At 40.2% G+C, this 11748-nt stretch overlaps 1 protein-coding gene across 2 annotated transcripts in view; it reads right to left on the bottom strand.

Annotated features, from left to right (window-relative positions):
- The window catches only part of LOC118404522 (double-stranded RNA-binding protein Staufen homolog 2-like), a 20145-nt gene extending 8425 nt beyond the window's left edge, over positions 1 to 11720 (bottom strand). Inside the window, exons 1-9 of one of the 2 annotated variants that reach the window (XM_035803650.1) lie at positions 11535 to 11720; positions 9659 to 9836; positions 8274 to 8425; positions 6620 to 6773; positions 5272 to 5431; positions 3099 to 3283; positions 2176 to 2264; positions 1020 to 1280; positions 75 to 221 (exon numbers count right to left, since the gene is read on the bottom strand). In XM_035803650.1, coding sequence (XP_035659543.1) covers positions 75 to 221; positions 1020 to 1280; positions 2176 to 2264; positions 3099 to 3283; positions 5272 to 5431; positions 6620 to 6773; positions 8274 to 8425; positions 9659 to 9821 — 1311 coding nt within the window. In that variant the 5' untranslated portion in view covers positions 9822 to 9836; positions 11535 to 11720. The remainder of the gene's footprint in view (positions 1 to 74; positions 222 to 1019; positions 1281 to 2175; positions 2265 to 3098; positions 3284 to 5271; positions 5432 to 6619; positions 6774 to 8273; positions 8426 to 9658; positions 9837 to 11534) is intronic. The other variant, XM_035803651.1, reaches the window with a different exon arrangement.
- Positions 11721 to 11748: the final 28 nt, after the last annotated feature.

Here is an 11748-nt window from a genome sequence, read left to right as displayed (position 1 = left end):
CACCTGCCTAACTGTTCCACATGTCTCACTAATATTCCACTCCCTGTCAAACTTTCACGTGGACAGAAGCTCACCTGCATGACAAACTCTCGGCGGCGAGGGAGTCCCCGTTCAGCCACCAATGAGAACTCTGGTTCCTTCTCCTTCCTGGCCTGCTGAATCTGGATGAGTCGACTGACAGGGTTGATGCCTTGTCCATAGTCTGGGTTGGTCTGATTCAGCTGGGAACACAGTCATTGCAATGGTGGTAAAGCAGACAACCAACTGGCACACCAACAACAGCTTTGATCTTATTTCATATTATAAAAATATAATTTCTAATGCTACATAAATGGTGGGCGGTATGACGCAAAAATGGTACCTCCATTGTACTGTAGATAGCAGCTGCATTGGTTTGCTCAAAATAATCAAAAGTACAGTTTTACATGGTATTTACAGTAGAGCGTGACTAAAAAAAAGTTGCCTTCAGTATGAAATCTAAATGGTCAGGAAGGTATGCTATGCCATATGATATGCCATTGAATAGGTGTAGGGGCCGGTACATCACACCGGTACAGAACCGTTTTTTCTTCTCTTCTTGCACCGGTCCGAAAAAACAGACGGGGTTAGACAATTTCCACATTGATTATGTAAATTAGATTCCTATTTGCATAATTAACATTTAACTTTATGAAGCATCACTTAAACTATATACATAACAAAATCATGATGATCCGTCAACCCCTTCTTGAGTTATTCTCTTTCAAAGTCTGACATTAAACCAGCCCCTGCAGTTCCAAAACAAGCATCTGGGGGCCCGACCTACACCACTTACTCTCACCCTAAGAGCTAAGCAGAAGACTTTATAGCAGAAGTGCTTTCAATTCCTAGACACAGTAAATAAGAAGCACACACATAATATTGGATAATCCACAATACGTTCATAACATTAACATGAAACCGTGCATCACATCAAATGAAATGACAGAAAATCAACACACCAACACCACAGAAAGCACACTAGTTGTTCTGGTAGTTACCTCATTCATATCTGCCTCAATCCAAGAGTTCAAGCCCACCTTGATCAGAGACTTGGGCCTCTTCTTGTTGTAGCGTTTATTCTGACGGGAACCCCCGTCATCGTGAAGGAGGGGCAAGACCTTCAGCTGCTCCAACACCTTCTGGGCTGCCCGTTTCTTGGAGACTTTCTTGCCGTTCCCTTCTCCTTCTGCCACAAAGTCTCCAACTTTACAGCTGGTAACAAAGGTCTTCATGTGGGGAGGTCCACTCTCTTTCACAACCTGGGAGACAAAATATCCCCAATCAACATGACAAACTACTGATATCTGATTTTTAAGTAAAATAAATACAATTAGTAGATATCAAGATGTGTGAACAACTGTTTGTAGCTTTGATCATTAAAGAGTGCACATTATGAAAACATAGTTTCATTGATGTTGTATGTAAGTTCTTCAAGAGATGCCATATAGGGGGCAATAAGAATGACATATATCATTCATAAGGTACAAAAATATCATCTTTTGAATTTCTGTCAATATTCTTTACAACTAGAGATTTTTTCTCTTAACTTATCAATGAGAAAACAATGAAAAGCCAACATGCTAATTTTGCCCAGAAGGAAATTTTAACCTAACACTGAACAGAAAAGCGTCGCCCGTCGCTTTCTCCCACGCGAATCTCTGAACCCACGCCACGCGTGAGACCTGTTCTCCTCAGTCTTCCTGTACTTTTGTGTTTTGTTTGCTGTTTAATCTACCAAGCTTGTTTCCTAAGTATGACAGAGGACAAAATAGCAAGAAAACTTGCTATTTGATAGGATTGTCCAACAATGACAGGAAAAAGCAAAATGCCAGTTGAGGGACTCATTATCTCTCACACAGTACTAGAAATAGAACATTTTTCACCACAAACTTTGGGTCCTTGCAATGACGACTTTGACATGTCATTGTCGTATAACCTGAAATTTTTCTTGTGTGAACTGGCCCTTGATAGCATTCTAATTAGGACTGTAGAAAACCACAGAGTAGCCGACATGCATCACAAACCAACCAGGATCACAAATCACATTTTAGTCTCTGTTATCTGCTCCAGCACCTTCCAAAATGGAACCATTTCCAACAGTAGAATGGTTCAAAGATCAACGTTTGCTGTCTGTTGCTTTCCTGACTTCCTTACCTCAAATGAAACCGACATGTTCCTCTTCCGAGCAATCTCATACACCAAGGTGATCTCTGGCTTCAGTAAATTCTCTGCTTTCTCATTGGCTGCAGGTGAAAGACAATCAGCCAATAAGAGAATGATTCAACAATGATGAGATACAGTCATGTTCTAAATTCAGACTGTAGTTTGGATTACTAACTATCAATATCCATGTTCATTTCCCTTGTCTTTGATCACTTTCATCTTTACTATCATAATCAGCCCTTTGCCACATAGATTAAGATTTACGTTGATGTATCATCATGATCGTGTGAGAATTCTCCTCACCTTGTCCTACAGAGTAAGCTATATGTATATTACTAGTTTAGACCAAAGCACTTTAATTTGTTGCTTCTCGAATTTCCCGACCCATTTTTTTTCCGATTTGGAAAAAAAAATTAGACCCAAGAAAAATAATATAGGTTTTGCTATTGCAGACCTGTTAAAAATAAACCCATTCCAGGGGCACATACTGCTGATAAACCAATCAGAGAGCTTTAAATTCTTTGTAGTCACATGATAGAAAACAACCAACAAGCTTCTTGAATTTCTTCAACATAATTAATTTCAGTATAAAAACAATTCCCTTTATTCAGAACAGTGGTATCAAATTCAAAGATTCATGGGATAAATCATGCCATGTAAAGCTGAAAACTTGACTACTATTAAACCTTTTTTGTGTGTTATACAAGCCTCATATGTTCACCCCAGACTTTTTGCAATTTTTTTTTTTGACCGGCCGCCCCAATATTTTTCTGAAAAAATCTGAGAAGCAACAAATTAAATTGGTGTGGCCTTAGGTATGAGATAATAGGTGGAATCATTAAGTGTTTGGATGTTTCATCTTGATGCAGTGAAGTGTTTCTATGACATACATTTTGTATATGACATGACCAGACCTAGTACATCCGGAGCCGGCTGGGGCGGGTCCGTAGTCTCAGGGATTGGCTCGTCCTTTAGAACCTTCAGTGCCTTGGCAGCGGCATTGTGTCGGGCCTGTTGCCGGGTGCGGCCCTCCCCGATGAACTCCCGGTTACCAATGGTCAGGGACACATAGAAGGTCTTTGGTGTGGGATAATGATATCTGTACAAATTAAAGGAAAATAAAAAATCATACAAAGGCTAGCAAATATCACAAGCAATAAAGAAGTTACTACTGTGTATACAGTCAAACCTGTTTGAGCAGCAACTTCCGTAAGACGACCATCGGCCTGTAGACCGCTTTTGGCTGGTCCCGAGTTTTCCCCCATAGACGCATTAAGCAATGTGGCCAAAGCAACCACTTGTCTTCTGTGACCATGACCACCCCAAATCTGGTCCACACGCGGCCAAAATGTTGCAGAAGACGATCGCTTCATTTTCAAGGGTGTAGCGGCATCGATTTTTGATGATAACTCGCGGGAAATCCCGGTAAAATTGGCCTGTGTTTTGGCGACCAGAACATTGTCAAAAACCACTGCGTCATAATTTTTTCAAGGGTGTAGTGACATTGATTTTTTATGAAAACTGCTGCAAAACTACGGTTGAATCTGTGTGTTTGGGTTGTTTTTGCACCAAGGGAAAATCAAACATGGCGTCGGACCACAAGGTCAGACGGGACATTGGGATACCGTCTCCACTAGAATGTAGTTAGAAATGTTGTGTGCGTTGTTATTGTACTCTACATCTAAGCCTTACAAAATTAAAATTCCTTCTTCACAGAACTTGTTTGTGTAACTAAAGGTAACAGATATAAAGTATTGTTTGAAAATAAAAGGTGTCTGTGTCTCTTTTTGAATGTATGAACTTGTCACCCTTGCTTCTAGTGAGGTGTTGATTTGTCAACATCCTATGATTAGAAGCATCGTGATTTTTACTCAATTCTCTTGGTGAATTTTTGTCTTCTGGGCACTGTTAAGACTTTAAGACCCACGCCAGAAGAGAAACAAACAAACACACACACATTATTTTCATGGCTAACATTGTTGAAATAAACCATTTATTTTTCTGTCATGCTGCCGATTTCTTGGGCGTGTGCACGCGTGCTGTTTGTTATGGCTCCAAAACCTATTTCTAGACCAAGGTAAAGATAGGCAATTAGCTTTGTTAACACGAAAATCGTCTTCTAAAATGCTCGTGGGGCGTCGGGTTCTCCACAGAAAATAGTGATGTTTGTGTAGTGATATAGACCATTGTCTTGAGTGTCGCCCATTCACAAGATTTGACAGACAATGCAGATACCATGATGCCAACGGGAAAATGACACTGCTCGGCTCCAAAAAGCTACACATTTTCATGTATTTTAGAATAATCTAGAAAAAATCATCTAGAAAAATTGGGCAGAAAACCCCTAAGTTTGGGAAACTTCAATTGGTATAACAATACATGTATATTATGCATTATGTTACAATTTTAAACTCTATAGATCTATCCGTGCACACAAAATAAAGGGCTTACCAACAACCTTTCCATCAGTCCTCTGATTCTTAATCTTATCAAGGGCTAGTTCTGCCACATACTTTACTATATATGACAAACAGTGCAATAATGCTTAATGACGCCAGCACATGAAGATTCACATGCAACCTTAAATCTGTAGAAGAAATTTTGCGACTGCAGGTTCAAATAAAAGCAAAGTGAATGGTGAGACGTCATGAATGACCCCTACAGTGTCAGCATGCTAAGGCATCCATTGTTCTTGTTCATTGTGTGATAAAAACACCAAATGTAATCTCCCAGCAGACCTATAGGCACATGCAGTCTGAGAACTGGGAAATTTTGCCTTTGTAAAAAAGCGTAATGTAAAGTGGGCTGAACTTTGTGCAGCAGGGGCCAATTGGATACTTTTTAGCCCTTTGGATACTTTCTTAATGGTCCCAGTAGATCTGTTTAGACTTGGAGATTACACAAGATGGGCATTGAATAATCATAGATTCTAATTTGCACAGGGATAACACACTATGCAAAATAGTGGCTTGATTTGGGTACTCGCAAAAAACATTCCAGATGACAGCTTGCAATGTTGCAGATAAGAAGAAAATGTATTTTGTGTCATGTCATTATATGTCTGAGAGACAGGCCTTGCCAGTTTACCTTTGGTTGTATATTCCTCTGAAGTTGTAGTTAGGTCGGTACTGTGGTGGGATGGTAGGTTTGGGGTCGATGGGCCGGTAGATGGCAGGCTCCCCCCTCCTCATGGCCAGGCCATTCAGCTCCACGGTGGGGGTGATGCTACCAACTGGAACATCCCCATCTGTCAGGAGATTCACTCAAGTTGGATTACAAGTCTAACAAACATGCCACCTACAATCAAATGATCCAAACTAAAACATAATTTTCTACCATTATTGAACTAGTTTAACTGTAATTTCCAACACAAAAATTGGATTCACCAAACACCACCAGTCTTTGTCAAGGAATGAACAATCCACTGCTGCCGTGACGTCACGTTACGCAGATAGAACACGTGACTCACTAAGCAGTGGATCATATGTTGCAGGAAGTCTATGCCGGCCACCGTGGTGTTCAGTCGAAAATATAGGTGAGTCCAATTTTTGTGTTAAAAATCACAGTTTAACTACTTCAATTACATGACCTAATCCTCATGACTTTGGAGGTACGTTTGCTTACCTTTAATAACAGTCACTGATTGATGAAAAACTCTACAACTATCTAATCCTTGTATAGTGTACGGTAACATGCCATTAACAACAAATTGAACATCTCATATGGATACCTCTGTACAAAATTTTAGTTCTTGTGAATCTTGTAAAGTCATAACCCTACCCATCAAAGATGTTAGTGATCCTTCCCTTTCCTTCTTCCCTTAAAAGCAATCTCCTTCCTATTGGGTATTTCTCCCCCCCATTCTAATGTGTTCTAATGTTTGGCTGACAAACTGTGAAGAATACCACACAAGGGTGTGTCAGTCAGTGATGCTGCAGTACCTGAAAATACTGCTTGGGGGCCCAAATCACCATGTTTCTTTGGGATACCAAAATTCTTACATTCAAGTCCATCAAGGACCTTGAGTTACAACTCAGGGCTCGAAATACTTTTGCTGCATACCTGCACTTGTGCAGGTAACATTGAAAATTACCTGCACCAGACAAACTTTACCTGCACAACTCTGAACTTAGGAAGTACGAATCATAATAAAATTGTTCAGGAACCATTGCTATTTTTTTCTTTTATACTTTATAGGTGGTAACGGTCAATGCAACTGATAACAATCCACATACACCTACATTATAGGACATTAAATGACCCAGTACATGGACCAGTGCAGGTTAGGTGCAGGTAGACACCAGAAATACCTGTACAGCTCCAATTTCACCTGCACTAACCTGCATATGCAGGTGGTATTTTGAGCCCTGCAAGTGCAAAACACACAAACACAAGCAAAACCAGTACTTCTATGGGAGGTGAAGTAAACAGTGACCTGTGAGTTCCTGGTTCCTGGGAGGTTTAGGTTTGGGCCAGGGCAGGTTGCAGGTGTCCAGAGCCTTGGAGGCAGCAGCATGCTGGGCCTTCTTCAGACTCGACCCCTCAGCTGACCATGTCTTATCATTCAAGGTCAGGGAGATGGTAAAGGTCTGCAGAAAACAGCCAGGCCAATGTCATTAGGGCAAAGAAAACAATGTGGTGTTTCCTATTAAAGCCTTAAAAAATAGAGTACGTAGGCAGGGATTCTCTGTTTCAAAATCTTCAAATTCTTTATTTTCTATTTTTTTAACCTTGGCCAACGAGATCCAATATATACGGTTTGACCAAAATGCAATAGTAAAACCACTATATTTTCCCCTCTTCAGTGTATAGTGAGAGAAACATGATGCAGCATCGCATTATGGCAGCAAAACACAGTGTTTGCTGTAAGGGGATTCTGTACTGTAAATGCATTTAAGTTGGCAGGGATTTACTTCACAATACGGAGAGTATGAGGTGGTTTTGAGCTTGTGATAGTGCTAGCCTATAGCCACACACTGTACAGTACTGGAAACCAGTTGGAAACCTCACTACGGACAGACCTAACTTTAAGGGATTCTGCAGAACCGTCACTGATGATCTAGCCCTATCTACCCTCTGCATACGTAGCACTTGTTAAATGTATTCAATCTTCAAAGATGCAATTGGTGCGCATGTGTTAGCGTTCGCGACTTTAATCGTAATAGGCGTCTCCAACACATACAACAATACTGCACAATGTATAGTATATACATATAGCACGTAGACAAGAGGAAGGTGGGGAGTATACAGAACAAAACTTTGCAGTAGTTTTAAGTTTGCATTGAAGTAGAGTCGATTCCACATTACCAAGAGGGTCTTTCTTGCCTTTTGTTCCAACATTTTGAAAATCTTTATAACATTCTAAATGTGATAAGTAACTGTTTAGAACTATTTATAACATCTGTGTGATGTTCTAAATATGTTCTATAGTGTTCATACATGTTAGAAACGTTTCTAACATCAAATCCATTATTTCTGTTAGTTTCTAAACTGTTCCAACATAGATTCATCATTTGTGATCAAATGTGATCATATGTTCGAACAGTGAAACAAAATGATGAAACCGGGTCAGTGGGCTGGGAAGAGGGCAATTCACACATCCCTGCCAAGTACAGGAAATTGTGTCTGTCTGACAGCTTTTCACAAAAGAGCCACTAGTGTCTACGAAAGAAAATCTAAAGATAGAAGACCCGAACAAAAGGCCCATATTAGCAGCATTGTTTATTGGGATAATAAAAGTTTTTATGGAGGAAAAAAATGGCGCAAATTGTTGGAACATATGATCACATGTTCCAACAATAACAAAAACACATAGATGTTTCTAAATTGTTCTAAATAAAGAGATATTTGTACCATTAATTTCCCAATGTTTCCAACATATGTAGATAGGTTCAAACATGTTCAAACTTTCATTTTCAATTGTTTGTACAATTTAGAACTTCAGTGACTGAAATGTTCTTTTGCTTAGAATAGTTCAAACTTATTACAAATATTATTTCAAAACCCTCTCGGTGACTTGGAATCCACTCTAGTCACCATGAACATTTTCAAATTGGGACCTAAGACTTTGAAGTACCCAAAACCCCTACCTTTTGGTGGGCCGGTCCAGTTTCAGTAATGAGCTTGTACTGTGGTTGGATCTTGTTATACCGGGCTAACTCATTAATCAGACACATGGGGGTTTTCTCTTTGGGGTTTGCCATGTTGGAGGGGACAGCAGGATGACCTGTCACAACAGTGCCTGGAATAAACACATACAAAATATTAAGGATTTTGTTTTTTCTTCTCGTCACAGCATGCATGCGTAATGAATGCACATCTGGATGCATGCATATCGTCCTGCCTGCTTGCTGTCCTACTGATACCTGTAGTGATTCCAGCACATGGAAATTTTTCTTTATTTGATATAAAGTGTCCTACTATTAGCATTTTGGGAGGGGCTATATGGGAATTTTTTTTTGTACCATAAAAGTGACCGAGGGTCGAATAGTTATCAGCTGAAAAAGTGTGTGACAATCTGTGAAAGTCAGGGGCCAAGTGGAAACTGTTGTATATTTACCATTAAAACATCTTTTGGCAAATACCTCTACGAGCTCCAACACCAAAAGGTTTCGACACAACTTGTCAAGTAAAGTATACCTGTCAAGTACTAGTGTACCTGTCATTTTCTGTATTGGGTATATCATATAGCCGGTATGACTGCCCTTTGGCGTAACAAACCAGCTTTGCAGGCACATGGCATGGCAGCAGTGGGTCAAATTTAACTTAACAACTTTTCACACCTAACCTTAAATGCACATCTGACTGAAGCTATCTTGTGAGGATGAGCCTACTGTGCTTGATAGCAATGAATTCTATCGATAGAACAAGACTTAGTATTTGAAGAGGGTCTGCATGCTCTTTTCCGTAAGGCATAGGCAGCCTATTTTTATTTCCCTCAACTCGTAGGGAAAACCATCGTATCTACGTTATTCGTAGCAAGGCCACCAAATTTAGCGTAATTGCCTTCCTTGATTTAGCGTAATACGTAAGGGATTCTTCTAAATTCAGCGTAAATCGTTGTCGAGACCCCCCATGCAGACCCTCTTTGAACATATCATCCTTGGTTGAATACTTTGGTACTTGAAGGCATGACTATATCTTCTTCTTGCCTGAGCTGGTTTAAGATACTCAGTTAATCAGTAGTTGGTACAACTATCAGTTTATTAGTCATTTTGTTCATCATGCATAGATATTTTAAGAGAAGATCCATGCAGTCTTGGACCTAGTCTCATGGTCTCACGGGACTAGTTATTCCATGATCAAGATGTACTGAGTAGACATGGAAAATTTGGAGATACATGTTTTAAGTGTTTTCAAGAGTCACTGATTGAAGAATTACTTTATCAGTATCAACTAGGTGCATGCAGCTGCAAGTATTCAAACTAATCATTCAGGTTCATGGAGGTAATAAAGACAGTGATGAAACATGTACCATTGGCAAGTGTAGACCCAGTAACAGCAGGGGAGACCCCAGCTGCCCCCTGGGTGGGGGTGATGATCCCTGGGGCGGGATTCATCCCCCCCTGTGCAGGGGGTGCACCAGCAGGAGGGGCTCCTGGGAGAGTTGGAGAGGCTGTCTGCGGCAGCTGGGACATGGTGGAAAGAAGTCACTGCAACAAAGAAGAAACAACTTTTAGTTTTACATAAAGGAGGAGGCCATGTACATTTCCAACCAATTTCCAACCGAACATGTACTTTGCATACAATTATGCAAATTAGGGAATTATTTGCATAATTAGTATCTACTTATCGTCCACCTGCCACAAACTACATACGTTACATGCATTTGAGTCCTATATATAATGGATAACACTGTAATAATGGATAATAATGCCCCATGCAGTTCCAGAGTAAGCTTCTAGGGAGCCCAAACCTACACTACCTCCTTCTTACATTACAAGCTATCTGCCAAAATAAAGACCATACCATGTCAAGGTCAAAAGATACAAAAAATTGCAGTTCTGCCAGAAATTGACCCTGACCTTAATCTTACCAACCCCAACCCACATACCAAATATCATTTTAATCCATATTGAGGTTCTTGAGTTATGCTGACTACAAAAATCCAGAAACACATACACACAGACAGACAGACATGTACCCGAAACTATATCTCCATTTTTCATGGCGATAAGTAGCAAAACAATATTCAAAGACAATAGGGCTGAACATTTTTAAATGGGGCTGTAACACCCAATTTTGAAATTCTATTGTTAGCAACACCTTATAAACAAGTAACGTTACTCTGTTCTACTCTGATACAAGAAAGGTTCTGAAAATAAAAAAGGACAAGGTTTCTTTTTCTGAGGCATAAAAAATACGCTGTAACGTTATACTAATGTGCTAATGTTATATCTAATGTTACCTGTACCTGTACATACATAAACCTACAAAATCCAGGTGCACCAGTCCAACATTATTAAAAACTAGGTCAGATCAGGACATCATCAGGTATGGTCATCCTGTCGATAATGCATGAAAAAGTCTTCTTGACAGGATCATCCTGCTAATACTAGTAATAGCCTCAGTTGTCAAACCCCTTGACTACAATAAGCCCTTATTAATTATTATACAGATATCAGGACACATGTACATCGACAGGAATTCCAGGTAATATGTCAAAGGTAAAGGCCCAGAAAAAGAAAACAAAATCCGTCTGGATTTTAATATGCAAATCAAAACAATGGTTGAGACAAGGACTGTTTTTCTATTTGTAGGCCTTTACCTTTGAGTTGACATATTACCTAGAATTCCTCTTGCCACACAAGCGTTCTGATCTCTGTGAAAGTGCTTATATGCTAGCCTCCATCAGGCCTTCCTACAGGGATATGGGGATCAGTGAATTCGTAAAAAAAAAAATAGGGAAATTGGCCAGGGGAGTCAATCCTCACTAAGGTTCATGTTTTCCCTTCGCTGCAGGGCCGACCAACTCCTCTGGTAGCAAAACTCCCCTTGAGTTCCCTGGCAAATTTTTATCCCTATATTTTAGTTTGGTACCTGTGGTAGAGACTATTGATAATATGCAACCCGTCAGATTTACAATGAAAGGTGCAAGAAATTATTCAAAGTATGTTGGTTGCTTGTTCAAATCACAAACAGCAGAGAGAAGGCTACACAGAAAATCAGTCTGTTGATATATCATAAATTGACCTGGTTGACACATAGAGATAGACTAGAATTTAGAAAGTGGGACAGTCAGGAAAAGCGAGCTATGGCTGGGGAGTCTGGTGACGTCACGGTGGTGACGAGTTCAGACGACAGCTGGGCACCAACACGTACCCCAGCCTAGACATGGGCGGGAATCTCACCTTTTCTGGTCACTCACAGACGAAGTAGAAGGGTCCGGAAAGATCTGGAGCTCTGGAGACTCCGTAGAAAATGTGAAATTTTAGAGAAAGGGGCACTTACATCGGCAAACACTAAAGAGAATTCAGACCAGCATGTGCACATGCCGTCTTCAAACCCACAGTGAAGAGATCCGGCTATACCACTTTTAAGGGGAACATTCCGTAATATATTGGG

Source organism: Branchiostoma floridae, chromosome 17 (assembly GCF_000003815.2).
Source record: "Branchiostoma floridae strain S238N-H82 chromosome 17, Bfl_VNyyK, whole genome shotgun sequence".
NCBI classification, from domain to species: domain Eukaryota; kingdom Metazoa; phylum Chordata; class Leptocardii; order Amphioxiformes; family Branchiostomatidae; genus Branchiostoma; species Branchiostoma floridae.
Note: the sequence above shows the minus strand (reverse complement) of the source record. Positions and strands in the feature narration are given on the sequence as shown.